We start from the raw sequence: 18,050 nt of genomic DNA, 5'->3' as shown, positions 1-18,050 counted from the left end.
AGTCTCAAGTTTTCCTCACTGAATTTTCATAAATACACCAACTCCTTCCCTTTCATAAAGCCTGCTTTTGTTCAGGTAAATGTTCTTGCTCAGAGGCCTCCTAAACTGCATTGGGGCCCAAGCTCAAAGACTTTAACACTCTTCCAGAATCCTCTCCCAAACTTCCCAGAAATAAATACCTTTGGAAAGAGGAGTGGAACTTATAAAATACTCCCCCAAGTTTTCCAGGAAGAATCACCTGGGGCACTTGTTAAATATACAACTTAACCAGGCTTCTCCCGGAAGTAACTGATTCAAGTACATAGGTGAAAGACAAGAAACCTGTATTTTAACAAGTGTCCCAGATTCTGGAAGTACCTCTTTTTCTAATAGTGTTCATCACTGCTCCCATACCTGCCACCTTCTCACGAGGTCTCCTCTCCCTCCTGTCATCCACCGTGCTCCCTTCCATGGATGTACCCTCCTTTTACCTATTCAAAGCAGTTTTTTCCAATGAATCCAGCCACACTGATTTCTCTTTCTTCTCAATTCCTGCCGCACTTAGTCATGTGATGCAACATTTGAACCTTTTAAGTGTACTGTGTTCAATAAAACTTGTGGATTGAATGATATAAATTTTTATTTTTTCTAGGTAAAGTCCAGTGTTGAGACAGCAAGCAAGATTAAATGATTTACAAATGTTCATATATTTTAAGTGTGTTGAATGTGATTCTGAAGCCATGGTTACTAACTCAAACGCCCCCAATAGCTTACTACTTAAACTCTTAGCACTGAATGCTACAGGAAAATGATACCTTAGTTCTTCCACAAGGAAAGCAATTTATTCTGTAGAAACTTGATAATTATAAGCTTTCCCATTTCTTCTCTCTCATAAACAGCTTACTCACAGAGTTAAGGGACATACTAAATAAAGCCGCCTCCTGAAATTAGCTGGTATTTGCTTTTAAAATTGTACCAAGAATAAAGCAACATGTTCCAGTGGTGGTGAACAGTAATTCAGCCAACTCTTAATTATATGAGGAGGAGGGATCGGGAAGATAGCACTTAAAAACCCACAGATGAGGGCGCCTGGGTGGCTCAGTCGTGAAGCATCTGCCTTCGGCTCAGGTCGTGATCCCAGGGTCCTGGGATGGAGTAGCACATCTGGCTCCCTCCTCGGGGGGGAAGCCTGCTTCTCCCTCTTCCACTCCTGCTGTTTGAGTTCCTGCTCTTGCTATCTCTGTCTCTGTCAAATAAACAAAATCTTAAAAAAAAAACAAAACCCATAGATGACTGCTGACTGCATTTCATCTAGTACAGTAACTGTGGCAATTGCTGCTTCTTTATGGGGGTGCTGTCCTTGGGTGAGAAAAGAGAGCAAAACACTGAGACTGTCTCCAAGTTCCCCCTTTAAATTCTAATAACCTAGGATTTGATGACCGTACTACTCATCTTTCCAGTAACCTCTGATTGCCAAGGGGCATAAGTCAGGAAGGAAATGATTATCAAATGCAGTCAAGGGTCGGGACTCATTACCTACTCCCAGCCTCTCAACAGACTCTCTTGGAGGGAAGAGTAGCTTTTAGCTACCTGATGACGTCTCTTGCCAGATGTCTAAACTTTAGGACATATAAGAATAATCTGGAATCTGGGGCCCACCAATAACAAGTCTATTTTTTTTTTTAAGATTTTATTTATTTATTTATTTGAGAGAGAGAGAGAGAGAGAGAGAGAGAAACAGCATGAGAGGGGATAGGGTCAGAGGGAGAAGCAGGCTCCCCGCCAAGCCAGGAGCCCGATGCGGGACTCCATCCCAGGACTCCGGGATCATGACCTAAGCCGAAGGCAGTCGCTTAACTAACTGAGCCACCCAGGCGCCCAATAACAAGTCTATTAATAGGTCTATAGCAGGATCCATTAATCTGCATTTTTAAAAGCACCTAATGCTGGTTCTGAGGGTCTTTGGAAAACATGTTACAGTTTCTTCTCTCACCCTGCTGCATCCATGCTTCATGCTTTTCTCTTTCTGCTCCTGCCTTTTCCCAAATAAAATGTTTTAATTTCTTTCAATCCTAACCATGTTTCAAGGCTGAGCTCAAATATCAACCATTTCTTGAAGGCTAAAAAGATTGGGACTTCCCAATCTCCAGCACCCTTGTGCCATGTGCAAACTTTAACTGTAAGAGAAGAAAAGGTGTTTCATTTCATTAAACAGTTATTTTTTTGTGTGCAAGCTCTTCTCTCTCTTATTAGGGAGTAAACTTTGTAAAGGCAGACTAAGGCTCACATTCTTTTACCTCCTAATAAAGCACCTACAGTGTGTGAGGCATTCTGCAAAAATTTCTTCAATGAAGATCAAGCAATAAGCGAATGAATGTATTCACATGTTTCTTCTAACAAGCAGCTGAAGCTAAAACTGCAGGAAAAAGGAAAATTGCCTAGATTTTGTAGTAACTAAGTTTAAGTACCAAAATTTCTTTCAATTTCTTTATTTGTAAAACTAGGGTTTTCAGAGACTTTTAAAAAGTTCATTAAACACCTTTCTGTGTCAAAAGCCTAACATTCCAAATGCTCTATCTAACCTGACCTTTCTTCCTCAGCACAGTTATCCGCCATCTGTGTTATACAAGCTATCTATGTTCCCAAGATGTACCTACTGACTACCTTGGCCTGAGGGACTCTTGAGATATGAGCTGGTACAGGAGGAGACACGAACTGGTTTTCTTTTTTACTTCTCCCACCTCAAACCTAACAACGACCTGTTGAAACTAACAGTTACTAGGTGGCACCCATACTAACAGCTATTTCACAATGTGCCAAATTCCTATAAAGCTGGGGCGGGGGGAGAAAAGAAATCCTGGGAATAGGAACAGTGTAATTTCATGTAATGAATGTGTTCATCGCAGAATAAAACCCAAAAAGCCAAAAAACTTGAATAGGACTGTCAAGTCCACCCTTTCTAAAGAATATGGAGTTTAGGGGCGCCTGGGTGGCTCAGCCCTTAAGCGCCTGCCTTCCGCTCAGGTCATGGTCCCAGGGTCCTGGGATCGAGCCCCGCCCGCATCGGGCTCCCTTCTCGGAGGAAAGCCTGCTTCTCCCTCCCCCAATTCTCCCTCCCCCACTCTCCCTGCTTGTGTTCCCTCTCTCACTGTGTCTCTCTGTCAAATCAATCAATCAATCAATCTTAAAAAAAAAAAAAAATATGGAGTTTAGAGTCTAAGTAACCAGGTGAGCACCCTAATTTTAAAAGTACGTCTTAGCCTAACCACCCACCAATAATAATCTAAGAGTTTAAAGTCTTAGTTCTAACTCAATCACCTTCAGATTATCACTTTCATTAAAGCCACATTGTTCCTTCTACTGTTCAATTTGTCCTAATTAATCCAAACTTTCTGAACAAAATGTATTTATAATGTAGGATGGTCAGACGAATGTTTTGAATAGCAATAACCTAACTTGAGCACAGCCAAAAGGCACTTTTAGTGTGATGAATTGCCAGTTTTGAAAGAGAACCTTCATTTCTCATTTACAAATCATTAATTTGTAATAATTTGTGGACACGGTAATGTGTCCTCAGGCAGAAACGGAGGTAGCAAAAAAGGGAAAGTCCAGGGTGTGTGATGTATAAAATTGGCTCTTGACAAGCGAAAGGCATCACCTTTACAAGATCTTAACCCAGGTATACAGGACACAGATGGACCAAGTAGTAAGAGTGGAAGGCTCCGAAAAAAATCCAAATAAATGTAAAACAAGTCCAAGTGTGTTACTATACGAGTAACATGGCTTAAAAAAAAAATTCGTAACATCTAAATCATACAAAAGCTACATGATCAAAAAACATCCCTTTAGGTGACTTTTTTCTACACAAAATTTCCATAAAACAGACACAAGTTAATTTGCGGCCTTGGAAGGGGCAGGGGCAGCGTTAAGTCAGGAACGCGAAATGCCGAAGGCACCGCATCCAGGGATCAACCGGGACCCTGGAGAGTGGTCCAGGTCTTACCGAACGTGATGCAAGCCCCAGGACAGGTAGGGGAAAGGGAAAGCGGAGCGAGGAGGAGGAGGAGGACCCGCTTCCCGGCCTGACCCCACGCCCCCGCAGCCCGGGACTTCCCATTCATTCCGCGCCGTCTCCAGGCGGCGGCGGCGCGCGGGCAGCCGCGGCGTTCCCCGCCCGGCACCGCGCACTCACCTGTTCGGGCAGCCGCGGCGTTCCCCGCCCGGCACCGCGCACTCACCTGTTCGGGAGCACGACCGCGCGGCGCGCGAGGCCGCCGAGGCCGCCGAGGCCGCCGCCAGGAGCCGGGGGGACGCAGGCCGGGGGGCGGCCGCCGGCGGAGGCGACTGGCGGCGCAGCCCGGGGCTGGGCAAGCGGCGCAGGCCGGACGCGTCTCTCTGCAGCAGGGCGGAGCAGAGCCGCCGCGGGCTCTGATACATGCCGGGCGCCGGCGCCGCAACCACCGAGGCCGCTCACGCGCCGGAGGAGCGGAGCCTGGCCGAGGTCGAAGCCGGCGAACCGAGCAGACTCTCGGGGGCCGCCCGAGCGGACGCTCTCAGGGTCCTCGTCGCCCGGGCCAGGCCGAGGGGCAGTCTTGGGCAGGGGAGTCCGAGAGGGAGACGCGCGAGCAACAGCAGCCCAGGCAGCCGGGGCAGCGGCGGCGCTGTCTGCCGCGGGCCGGCGAGAGCTGGAGGGTAACCGGCGAGCGCGGCGCGCTGACAAAGCGGGCGCGACCAAGCGAGACCAGGAGGGGGGATCCGTGGGACCGGACCCTGGCGCGACGAGGCGGGGGTTCCCGGACTCGGGGTAAGCCTATTTCGACAGGAAGGAGATCTTAAGATTTTTGTAGGGTGGAAGCTGTAGGAGGTGTAAGGTAGCAAGTATCTGTTAGAGGGTTTTAAAGGAATGGAGCCTCCCCTTCCGCTGGCTGGAATGGAAGCGCCCACAGGCTGAGAGTCCCGAGACCGTTCAGGGCTGTGGCTCTGGGGACACGTGTGTGTCCAGGTGGAAGACCACATGCGTGTGTGCGTGTGAGTGTAAGTGTGAATACAGAAAAGGGCATCCGCCCCCATCCCTTCGGAAACATATGCTGCGTTAAATGAAATTAAGCATATAAAGCACCGACTGTGTGCGAGGGCCATGATGGATATGAAAATGTCCCTTTCTTCAGTGGTGGTATACGCAGGCAAAGGGGGCAGAAGGTAGCAAGAGAAATCAGACCCTAAAGATCTACAAGGTAGATTAAACTAAGTGCCACAAGATCCAAAAAAGATAAAATTTGAAATAAAATAAATGTTTAGAGGGGAAAAAACAACAACAACAACAACCCAGGCTTGAGGATTCTTGAAGGTTTATCGGAATTGGCATGAGTTGGAGGTCTAGAATTTAACACATGTGGAATTTGGGAGGGGAGTGGTGGTGATTTATACATGAAGAAAGGAAATAAGAAAACCCTGGGCATGTTTGGAAAAACAACAACTCTTAGTTATGTAGGATGGAAGCTAAGGAGTAAGAAGACAGATACTTAGATAGGTTATGGTGTGGATGGCAGAGATTATACCAGACTTAATTTGGTAGGAAACGTGACTTGTTATAAAGTTTTGTGAGCTACACAAAGATGACTAGGGTCGTGTTTTAATTGGAGGTCATGTGCCTCTGGCAAATGAAAAGGCAGGAGAAAGTAGAGCAGCTGAGATGAAAGATATTCTAGATCTGTATCTGGTACTGGAAAAGAATGGATGGAAGAAACATCTCCCATCGGGTAGGAAATGACTAACCAGAATGAAAGTGGAGTGAGGGGGAGGGCGACCCAAGACTGGATTCCTCTTCGGATGACTTATGAGCTAGAAATGTTTTCTTGGTGGGTTTCCCATGATTTTGCTGCTTCTCTTATCTTGTGGAATTGGAAGCTTTTCATTAGCAAGGATATTCAAAATACTTTTCAGACCCTGGTTATATATCCAATACCCAGAGGGCATGGATGAGTCAGCTAGCACAAGCTGATCACAACTCCAGGAGATAATCTCCTTAGCAAGTCATTAAGCTCTCTTGGTCTCAGGTTCCTTAACTATAAAACATAGAATCATACTTTAGTCATTACATGAAATGAAGGGTGATAATAAAATTAGCTCATAAAAAGTGTTTTGCTAAGATAACAAAATGTCGAATTAGAATTTAGGTGATGGGTATGTGGGTGTTCACTTTTTTTCCCCCTATGTAAGGAAATACTCAAAATACAATGTTGGGGGATAAGTGCTTTGAAAAGTTAAAAGTACTGTTCAAATATAAACTGTCATCATTAAAAGGATTTCAAAGGACAATTCTATCCTGAGAATGGGTCAGTAGTATTATTTTTATGACATATTAAACACTGTATACTTTAAGCAATCAGAAAAACATAAAACTTTGGGGGTGGGAGGATGGGTTAGCCTGGTGATGGGTATTAAAGAGGGCATGTACTGAATGGAGCACTGGGTGTTATATGCAAACAATGAATCATGGAACACTACATCAAAAACTAATGATGTAATGTATGGTGACTAACATAACATAAGAAAAAAAACTTACTTCAAAAATTCATTCAGCAAGCATTTATTGAGTACATATTATGTGCCAGGCTCTACGTTAGGGCATACAATAATGAACTGAACAGTCTGTTCACAGGCTAGTGGTGAGACATTGTATAAACACATATAATTATCCGATAATAAATATAGAATCGTGATATGAACAAGATACTGTGGAAACACAGACAATGCCTAATTGCCCGGAGAAGACAGGAGAGGCTTTTGGAACAAGGTGACTTCTAAGCAGGAAGGGATGAGGGGTGATATCCACTGAGAACAGCACGGCAAAGAAAGGAGGGATGCTCCAGGAACAGAAAGTACCACACTTTGATAAGGCTGGAGTGCAGGGTGCCCTTAAGGGAGTGGCAGGAGATGAGGTGGAAGGCTGTGGGCAAGAACCAAAGTGTGAAGGGTTTTCAGAAGAGTTTGGACTTTATGCTGAAGGTTCTGAAGAACCTCTGAAAAAATAAGCAGATAGTTTGCACTATTAAGGTTTCGTTTTTGAGAGATCATTCTGTCAGCAGTGTGGAAGATGGACTGGAGGCTGGGGAAGAATCAGAACAGGGCAAGTAAGGAAGAGCATATGCTGGTTTGGAATCTCGGGAGGGGGGCAGGGCAAGAATGCTTATTTATTTATTTATTTATTTAACCACACAGGTGATTCTGATGTACATCTCTCTTCCTCTCTCAGCAAATAAACTGGGGGCAGTGATGGTGGAAAAGAGTAGGGTTTAAGAACTATGAAGGAGACAGAAACCACAGGGTTGCATGACAAATTAAATCTAAAGGTCGTGGGAGGAGAGGACAGAGTCTGGGTATGACTTGGGTGACTGGTGGATAACAGTACCAAATAAGGAAAACAGGTGGAAATGCGGCTTTTAACACTGAGTTAAGGTCAGAACATGTAATTGTGATGCGCTCATGGAACACCCACGTGGAGTCACTTTGTAGACAAATAAAAACTATGGACTTGGAGTTCATAGCAGGGTCAGGGCCAAACACTCTTAAGAGCTCCGGAGTTGAAGCCATGGATAGTGAGGTCACCCACAAAAAGACTTTTGAGTGAGATAGGAAAAGCACTAGGGATGAAATCCCTGTGAAGTGGGACGCCTGGGTGGCTCAGTCCATGAAGCGTCTGCCTTCAGCTCAGGTCATGATCCCAGGGTCCTGGGATCGAGTCTCCATCGGGCTCCTTGCTCATCGGGGAGCTTGCTTCTTCCTCTGCCTGCAGCTCTCCCTGCTTGTGCTCTCTCTCTGACAGATAAATACAGTCTTAAAAAAAAAAAAAAGAAAATTCCCTGTGAAACATGTACCTTTAAGGATTGGTAGAAGGGAGAGAGACATGAGACCTAGTCAGAGAACAAGGAGAGATTGGTGTCTTAGAAGTAAGGGGACAGAAAGTTTCTAGAAGGGTGTAGCAGTGATGAATGCACCCAAGAGATCAAGGTGGGGACTGAATCCTTTGAATTTGACAGAAGGCGGCTCTTCAGCTCACTGTGAATAGTGGCAGGTAGGCGTGGTCATGGTGGAGGAAATCGGATTGCACTATTAATGGGATTAATGGGACCAGAAGGCAGGAGACCTAATAGGAAAAACAATGGGATAAAGCACCACAGGAGTTTTCTTTTTCTCTTAAGATTGGAACTTTTCTCTTAAGATTGGAGAAACCTCAAAATAGAAGTTGAGGAGAAGGTGCCCACTAAACATAAGAGACATTGTAGTTTTTCTACTATTGAGACTTTCTGCTTAGTGCTACTGTTTGCCCAGCAGTTCTGTTAGTTTCTCTATTAACATCCCCTGTCTGAAGCAAAGCCACATTAAAAGGCCACACTTGCAAGCTGGAGGGCAAGGGAAATCTCTCTTCCTCTTTTTTTTTTTTTTTCAAGTAATCTGTATGCCCAACATGGGCCTCAAACTCACAACCCCAAGATCAAGAGTCACATGCTCTATCAACTGAGCCAGCCAGGCGTCCTCTCTTTTTCTTGTAAGGCCACCAGTCTTTTTGGATTAGGGCACTACCTTTATGACCTCATTTTGTTACAGGATTTTTTTCTCTGTTGGTGCCCGCAGTTCTTGGTCATGCCACTTCAAAGAACAAAGAGGTAGGCCAGACAGTGGTGGATAGCAAAGCAAGGTTTATTGAGCGATAGCAAAGTAATAGTACAAAGTTCCCAAGGAGAGAGGGGGTTGCCACCAGAGTTTCTAAGTCTAGGGGTTTTTATGGGCCTGTTGGCCCAACGTTTTAATCTGATTAACCTTCCTTGCGCATGTCATCCGATCAGATTTTTGTCACCTATTTATCATACAGGAAAGGGTGGAGGGCTCCTTCCATGTGTAAAATCCTTTTACAGGTGATTTCCTCCTAGGGTAGGGGCCCCTTGTCCCTGCCTGCCCGCCTTCCAACTATCCTTCATCAATTTAACCTTAATTACCTTCCTAAAGGCTTTATCTCCAAATGCAGTCACGTTGGGGGTTAGGGCTTCAGTGTATGAATTTTTTTTTTTTTAAGATTTTGTATTTATTTATTTGAGAGAGAGAATGAGAGACAGAGAGCATGAGCAGGAAGAGGGTCAGAGGGAGAAGCAGACCCCCCCGCTGAGCAGGGAGCCCGATGTGGGACTCGATCCCGAGACTCCAGGATCATGACCGGAGCTGAAGGCAGTCGCTTAACCAACTGAGCCACCCAGGCGCCCTCAGCGTATGAATTTTGAGGGACACAATTCAGTACATAGCACTGTCAGAGACTGGAAATATATCAGTTGATAAGTAGTCAAACAAAATGAAACAAAGTAATAAGGACTCTCAAGTTCTATCACTATAAGTTATTCTTTAGTTTTTAATAACTGAATTAGTAAACTGAATTTATTTATTTTTAAGTAGGCTCCACACCCAACATGGAGCCCAGCGCAGGACTTGAACTTACAACCCTGAGAGGTCAAGACCTGAGCCCAGATCAAGAGTCAGACACTCAACCGACTGAGCCACCCAGGCCCCCCAATAAACTGAATTTAATAACTGATATTATTTTGAGCATATTTTAAAATGCAGAAAAAATCCCAATTGCTTTGACTAAATTTTTTATAGTTACTATATTCACTCAAAAATCTATATTAGACTCCTTTGGAGTTTTTTCATTCATTATGTGCTTTTTCTCAGAAGGTCACACTTTTTGTAAGTTGTCTTTTCAGAGGCGGGAATCATCAGGCATCCTGAGTCAGGAGAACGAGTCTTCTTACATCGACAGTGACTGCAAAGGTGTGATTGCTCTGACCCCCATCACCGCTGGGGTCTTGCTTCCCACAGCGCAGCTGATGTGCACTGAGCCCCCCAGGGGCACCAAGGCAGTCGGGTTCCTGCAAAATGTAGGACTACTTTGAGGAGTAATTGAATTTGGCTCGGTAACCCCACACTGGCCTTACCAAATTCTCTGAGAACTGCATTGCCACCTAATGTTCTTTCTTCCTTTCTTCCCTTCCCGCTTTCCCTGTATCCTGCCTCAGACCTTCTTCAGGATGGCAGCTCTCTCAGCCTCCTCCAGGTCCTTCCCATTTCCTTCACAGAACTTGCCCTAACAAATCTTTTGCATGTATTAAATGCCAGTTCCCAAATATCATCGACAAGATAAAACTGAGTTTATTGCTCACTGGTGCACAGGAGAATTACCACCTCAAGAGAGCTTTATTGTGTCTCAAAGGAGGAAGAGCGAGGCCTGTTTTTAGGGAGATTTTGAAGTTTGGTTTAAGGCAGGTCTCTCAATGAGGCGAATAGGTACAAATTGTGACATGACAGTGATTTAGGATTGGGGGAAACGGCAAGGGAAGGATTAGGAGGCTGGGAGTCAGAAGAGTGTTGGTAGGAAAAATGTTGATGCTTTCTATTAAAGAGCTGATGATCTTTCAAACAAGTTCTGGAATGAACAATAAAGTCATTTGCCTGGGCAAGAGTCTCCTGCAATAGTAAAGTTATGCTAATGAAGACAGTGGAACAGTAAATCAGGTTACTGTAGACTGTGGGGTGGCCGCTTCAGGTTTCACAGTTAATTACTTCTTGGCATCTACTTCTTGGAGGACAGACTTACACAGCTACAAATATAAAACCTTCAAATTTCAAAAACCTTTCCCCGTTTTCTTTGACTCAGGAATGGACACTCAAACTTTTGTAGTAGTCCATGACCAGAAATTAGATTTTAATCTCTTATCCTGCGTGGCCTCAGGGAACCATCAGATTTCCTCTTTATTCCTGCATTATAACATCCAAAGGTATTTCATGGTCTTACTTGTGGAAGGCAAGGTCCAATGATGCCATGTGAAATTATTAGTATTCCCTGCCTCCTATTTATGAACCAGATATTCTTTCTTATGATTAAAATTAAAACATGGTGACTAGCTCAGAATAAAAAGCCCGTATCTTATTCTTTAAAAGATAAGTACATAAGCAAAGGATTTTATTATTTTTTTTTAGGTCACCAACTTTTATTATAATTCACATATTTCATAGAAACAGGAATGTAGCAAACAGGGTAATATAAAAAAATGTTTTAAAACTGCAGGTTTGTACACGTCGCTCTATTTCCATCTGGAACGGGCTCTTGCCCACATCAGGCACAGAAGCTGCACTTGCCCGATGCCTCCTTGGCAGATGCAGCCCTGGGCATGCGTGGCACAGCCCACGGGGCAGCAGGACCAGCAGCTCTACTTGCAGGGGTGCACTTACCCGCTTCGCAGGTGCAGGAGCCCCGGATGGAGCAGGAGCAGTTGGGGTCCATTTTCGACCCAAGGTGAGGAATGAGGTCCAAAGCAGGCGACACAGAGAGACACTGGTGCGGCTGGAGATACGGTCAATTTCTCCTTATTTTTATTCATTTTTATACTTTTTAAAGAGTATATATTGGGGCGCCTGGGTGGCTCAGTTGTTAAGCGTCTGCCTTCGGCTCAGGTCATGATCCCAGGGTCCAGGGATGGAGCCCCATGTCAGGCTCCCTGCTCAGTGGGAAGCCTGCTTCTCCCTCTCCCATTCCCCCTGCTTGTATTCCCTCTCCCACTGTGTCTCTCTCTGTCAAATAAATAAATAAAATCTTAAAAAAATAATAATAAAGAGTATATATTTATTTGAGAGAGAGAGAAAGTGAGCGAGAAATGGAGCAGGGGGAGGGACAGAGAGGGAGAAGCAGGCTCTCCACTGAGCAGGGAGCCAGACGTGGGGCTCCATCCCAGGACTCTGGGATCATGACCTGAGCCGAAGGCAGACGCTTAACCAACTGAGCCACCCAGGTGCCCCCTCCTTATTTTTTTTTTTTTGTTTAAGATTTTATTTAACACAGAGAGAGCACAAGCTGGGGCGGGCGGCAGAGGGAGAAGCAGACTCCCTGCTTAGCAGAGAGCCCCACTCAGGGCTCCATCCCAGGACCCTGGGATCATGACCTGAGCTGAAGGCAGACACTTAACCGACTGAGCCACCCAGGCGCCCCCTCTCCTTATTTTTAAAGAACATTTATAGTATTATTGAAGTCTTTAAAGCTTTGCGAAAAGGACAGTGTCTGTAGTTTATCAGTTTGAGATTGTGTTTAGCTGATAAGAAACCTGAAATAACTGGTTTAAAACAAGATAGTGCTTTTTTTTCTTATGTAAAATAGCATAGAAGCGGGCTGTTGGGGGTTGGTGTGGTTGACCAAGAAAGAATCCATTGACAATGGAATCAAACAAGGATTTATCTGGGCAATTAGAATTGCAGTTTGGAGACAGATTCAGGTAGAAACCTGACTTGTGTTCCGAGGAAGACAAAGAAGGGGCAGAGTTACAAAGATGAAAGGCCATGAATGCATTTCTTATTTAGGATCTGTATGCAAAACAGGGATTGAAACTAGGTTAACTGGGATTGGTTGGGTTAGTATGCAAGAGAGGGATTGAAACTTGCCTCCAAAGTGCGTTAGCTCCTTTAGAAGTGAGAAATGTGAACGAATGATTCAGGTGTCCTGGTGAGGGAGTTAAGTCCAGGCAGAGGGCCTGCAGCTGGCAAAAAGTACAGTTTCTCTGATGAGGACATGCATAAATTCTTCCCTTATGGCCTCCTGACCCTATTTATTTTATCTTATTTTAAAGATTTTTATTTATTCGAGACAAAGAGATACAGAGAGAGAGAGCACAAGCCGGGGGAGCCACAGAGGGAGAGGGAGAAGCAGGCTTCTTGTGGAGTAGGGAGCCTGATGTGGGGCTTTATGTGGGGCTTGATCCCAGGATCCCGGGATCATGACCTGAGCCCAAGGCAGACGCTTAACGACTGAGCCACCCAGGCGCCTCCTGACCCTATTTAAAAGAAACTCTTAGCTAGGCTTGCTTGCTCCATTTCGACATCTCCTTTTACATATTCACATCACCAGAGATTCTGATTCTGATGAAGGGTAGTACGAAGAAAGGCAAGCTGGGACAAGGGGCCCTGCCCTAAGAGGAAACCACCCTTAAAAGGATTTTACACCAGCCTGGAAGGAGCCCTCCACCCTTTCCCACGTGATAGGTAGATGACAAAGACCTGATTGGATGACAGGCACATGGAGGGTTAATCAGATTAAAATAACCCACCGACAAGCCCATAAAAACCGCTAGACTTAGAAACTCTCAGTGGCTGCCCTCTTGGGTCCCCTCCCTCTTTAGGAGCTTTGTATTATCACTCAATAAACCTTGCTTTGCTGCTCACCACTCTGTCTGGTCTACCTCTTCATTCCTTGAAGTGGCATGACCAAGAACAGCTGTGGGCACCGAAGGAAAAGAAATCCTGCAACAACATGGCTTCTCCTTTGGCATGTTTAATTGTGATGTTTAATGGACATCCTTGCAGTTTAAGATGACACTTTTAAAATATAACTCTCTCCTAATGATGAGTTGAGCCCTGCCACTCGATAGGAGAATCAGCAGAACCTGTAGGATCTTATTTGGAATTGACATTCTCTATTGTAATTTTGTTCCTGTCTATTTTTAAATTTTCTTTTTGTTTCACTGGAAAGATGATGCTCAGTTTTAAATGTTAAAAGTGTACAAATTGCTTTGTTACAATAAAACTAAATGTGTACAAAAAAAAAAAAGAAATCCTGTAACAATTCCTTATATCTTACTGCTCTGTTATCCACTGAACAGAGTTTCCATCCTTAAGTTTACCTAATTGTACAAGATAGGGCTGTTGAGGGGTGCCTAGGTGGCTCAGTAGGTTAAGCATCTGCCTTCAGCTCAGGACATGAGCCCAGGGTCCTGGGATCGAGTCCTGTGTCGGGCTCCCTGATGAGCAGGGAGCCTGCTTCTCCCTCTGCTTGCCCCTCCCCTTGCTTGTGCACTCTCTCTGACAAATAAATAAAATCTTAAAAAAATAAAAATAAAAAAGATAGGGCTGTTGGAACCATCATGTTCACTTTGTAGGCAGGAAGCAGAAGAAAAACAAAGGACCACACCAGCTATTTGTTCTCATTTTAAAGAGCTTTCCTAAAAGGACTTCCAACGATTTCCATGTATATCCCATCAGTCATTTGGCTACACCTGTCCATAGGGAGATAGAAATGGGGTCTTCTAGCTGAGGACATTGTCTTCAAAAAAAGCGAGAGAAACTGAAATTAGATTGGGAACTAGTAGTTTCTGCTACATATGAGCACTAAGGAATTCAACTTTTATATTTGAAGTAAGCATGTGATAAATGATTAAAGCTTCAATTGTGTCATGATAAATAATACCAGAGAATGGGATGAATATAGGGACATATTCACTTGTCAGTGCTGTTACAACCTGCTATTGAATCTTGCCACTTGAGTGTTGGAACTGATAATAATAATGATTAAAAAATAAATGTTTCCCTATTTCATTTGTTTTTGAAACAAATATTTACACGTTTTCTGTCAGGGCACTGTTCTAGATGCTTGAGATATATCAATAAATTGGGATTCCCGCCCTTGTAGAGCTTATATTCTAACAGGGGTATATAGACAATGAACAATAAATAAGTAAATATTTCTCTTTTTTTAAAGATTTTTATTTATTTATTTGAGAGAGAGAGAGAGAGCGCATGTGCATTCATGGGGAGAACGAGAGTGGGAAGCAGAAGGAGAGGGACAAGCCGACTCCATGCTGAGTGTGAGCCCAATGTGGGACTCGATCTCACATCCCTAAGATCATACCCTGAGCCTAAATCAAGAGGCAGACGCTTAACCGAATGAGCCACCCAGGTGCCCCAATAAATATTTCAATGATGAAGACCTAACTTAGAAATTTCAGGTCTCAACTTATACTTTGTTAACACACTAAATCTATCTTAACTATCTCTGTCAAATGACAAAACTATAATAATTTAGTAACCAGTTTGATGTCCTTTATTCAAGGGAAAACAATCTAGGGGCGCCTGGGTGGCTCAGTTGGTTAAGCGACTGCCTTCTGCTCAGGTCATGATCCTGGAGTCCCAGGATCGAGTCCCGCATCGGGCTCCCTGCTCGGCAGGGAGTCTGCTTCTCCCTCTGACCCTCCCCCCTCTCATGTGCTCTCTCTCATTCTCTCTCTCTCAAATAAATAAATAAAATCTTTAAAAAAAAAAAAAAGGGAAAACAATCTATGTATGTCTAGGGAAGTACAGTGCCTCACAAGCAATGGGATGCTCTTCCTGAGGGATTTGGGGCAAGAGCCATAGAAGGAGCTAGGTCAGGGATTTCCTTATAAGGCTAGGAGGTCCTATTTTCTAGGGTAAGGTAAGCTCACTAAAGCTGAGTTGGATGATTATGATTGGTGTACGTTGGGTTTCCTTGACCTGTGTTTCTGGTCTGTGCAGGCTGACTTCAGTTTAGATTTGTGACTTGGACTGGGCCACTGGGTAACCTCCATTTTGTGGGTCCTGATATATGAATTAAATTAATTACATCACTTCTCAATATAAATGTAAATTGTAAATTCCAACTTCTTGGAAAATGCTATGAAATGGTCATATCCTTTGATTCATTAATCTTAATTCTTAGGAATCAGAATCTATCCCAGGAAATAATCCTAAATACCAAAGCTTTCTATATAAAGATATTAATCTTTTTCCCCATTACTTCAGATAGGGGAAAACTGGAAGCAGTCTATCTGTCCAATGATAAGGCAATGGTTAAAGAAACCTCCACTGGCATTAATTGATGTTTATAAAAACTACTTAATGACATGGAGAAATGCTTATAGTGTTAAGTGAAAAAAAAAATACAGTGCAAAATTATTGGAAAAAATAAATGGAAATATTAATAGTGATTATCTTTAAAGGTTGGGCTCCCTCTCCCCCTACTTGGATATATTTTTCTAATTTTGATTGGTCATTTATAAACAGGGTAAAAATAAGAAATGAACACAACTACTGGAGACTTGATTTACTCTTCTAGTGTGAGTCCTAGGTAACTGACCTCCACAAATGTTAAACTCACATTGTTATGCATCTGTTGTCTTTCTGTATATACAAAGATCTGCTAGAAGTTTTTCGTAATTGGCCCTGCTGATCATCTAAGTAAACTGAAATCATATCAGATTTTGTCTGTTTGGTTCTTTTTTTTTTTAGATTTTATTTATAAAAGATTTTTATTTATTTATTTATTTGAAAGAGAGAGTAAGAATGAGAAGGGGGGAGAGGCAGAGGGAGAAGCAGACTCCCCACTAAACGGGAAGCCCAATGTGGGGCTTGATCCCAGGACCTTGGGGTCATGACGCTTAACCGACTGAGCCACCCAGGCACCCCTGACTGGTTCTGAGGAGCAAAAGAAAACCAGCACTTCACTGACAGAGTCTAAGCTCTTTTAGTGTCACAGGAAGAACTTTCAGAGATCATTTGCACAATCTTTTTTATTCACAAATGAGAAAACTGAGACCCATAGGGTTAGGCTGATATTAGCTAAACATTGTGTTAGGTTTACTGACTTTCTAAAAAATCAAGCCAATTTCTATACTCTTAACAAGAGCCTCATGATTCAATTCCCCAGTACTGGCTATAATTTAAAAAAGAAAAGAAAAAACAAGTTATCTGAGAATGCTGATGGTAAGGGGAAACGGAATGACTAGTTGTCAACTTGATATTTGGACATCCGCTTGAAAATGTAAACAAAGAGACAATTTAGGGTTTTCTTTTTAACAACTTTTTGAGATAAATACCGTACAGCTCACCTATTTAAAGTATACAATACAATGTGTTTTTTTTTTTAAGATTTTATTTATTTATTTGACAGAGAAAGACACAGTGAGAGAAGGAACACAAGCAAGGGGAACAGTAGAGGGAGAGGGAGAAGCAGGCTCCCCGCTGAGCAGGGAGCCTGATGCGGGATTTGATCCCAGGACCCTGGGATCATGACCTGAGCCAAAGGCAGACACTTAATGACTGAGCCACCCAGGTGCCCCAATACAATGGTTTTTAACACACTTACAAAATTGTGCAACCATCACGGCAATCAGTTTTAAAACATTTTGATAACCCTAAAAAGAAATCCCATAGATAGAGCAGTTACGCCTCATTTCTCCACAAACCTCCCATCCCCAGGCAACCATGAATCTACTTTCTGTCTCTATAGATTACCCTATTATAGACATTTCATATAACTGGAGCCATGCAATATGTGGTCTTTCGGGGCTGCTTCTTTCACTTAGCATAATGTTTTCAAGATTCATGTACTTCAGGGCGCCTGGGTGGCTCAGTTGGTTGAGCGACTGCCTTCGGCTCAGGTCATGATCCTGGAGTCCCTGGATCGAGTCCCGCATCGAGCTCCCTGCTCGGCGAGGAGCCTGCTTCTCCCTCTAACCCTCTCCCCTCTCATGTACTTTCTCACTCTCTCAAATAAATAAATAAATCTTTAAAAAAAAAAAAGATTCATGTACTTCATTCCTTGTCATGGCCAAAAACTATTCTATCGTAAGGATGTACTGCATGTTGTTTACCATTCATCAGTTGCTATATTTGAGTCGTTTCCACTTTTTGGCTATTATGAATAATGCCGTTGCGAACATGTGTGTACAAGTTTTTGTGTGGACATATGTTTTCCTTTCTCTTGGATTTATACATAAGAACGGAATGGCTGAGCCATATGGTAACTCTATATGTAGCCTTTTGAGGTATTGTCAGACTTGTTTTCCAAGGCACTCTACCATTTTACCATTTTACATTCCACCAGCAACATAGGAAAGTGCCCATTTTCCCTGTCTTTAGCAGGACTTGTTACTTTCTGTTTGTTTATAGCCAGCTTAGCTAGTGAGTGTGAATTGTTATTTTATTGTTTTTGATTTGCATTTCCCTAATTATTAGTGATGTTCAGGGATATGTTTATTTGTATTTTTGAATTTAAAAAAATTGGGTGATGTGTCTTTTTATTATTGAGTTGTAAGAATTATTCTTGTATTCTAGATAGAAGGCCTTTATCAGATATATACTTTTCACATATTTTTTCCTATTCTAGGATTGTCTTTTCAGTTTCTCGATGGTATTATTTCAAGCACAAAAGTTTCAAATTTTGATGAAGTTGAAAGTATTTGTTTTAT

At 43.2% G+C, this 18,050-nt stretch overlaps 1 protein-coding gene and 1 pseudogene across 3 annotated transcripts in view; both read right to left on the bottom strand.

Moving 5' to 3' along the window:
- The window catches only part of NOCT (nocturnin), a 31,029-nt gene extending 26,265 nt beyond the window's left edge, over window positions 1-4,764 (bottom strand). Inside the window, exon 1 of one of the 3 annotated variants that reach the window (XM_045880436.3) lies at window positions 4,218-4,764. In XM_045880436.3, the coding sequence (XP_045736392.1) occupies window positions 4,218-4,416 (199 nt within the window). In that variant the 5' untranslated portion in view covers window positions 4,417-4,764. Of the gene's footprint in view, window positions 1-4,171 lie in introns of all 3 variants that reach the window. The other 2 variants (XM_064585078.1, XM_064585079.1) reach the window with 2 other exon arrangements.
- Window positions 4,765-11,066: 6,302 nt separating this feature from the next.
- LOC123847522 (metallothionein-1E-like) lies at window positions 11,067-11,308 on the bottom strand (annotated as a pseudogene).
- Between the last annotated feature and the right edge of the window lie 6,742 nt (window positions 11,309-18,050).

The sequence above is a fragment of the Mirounga angustirostris genome, unplaced genomic scaffold (genome assembly GCF_029215605.1).
Source record: "Mirounga angustirostris isolate CCGP_5_RB_7025 unplaced genomic scaffold, mMirAng1.0.hap1 SCAF_2, whole genome shotgun sequence".
NCBI classification, from domain to species: domain Eukaryota; kingdom Metazoa; phylum Chordata; class Mammalia; order Carnivora; family Phocidae; genus Mirounga; species Mirounga angustirostris.
Note: the sequence above shows the minus strand (reverse complement) of the source record. Positions and strands in the feature narration are given on the sequence as shown.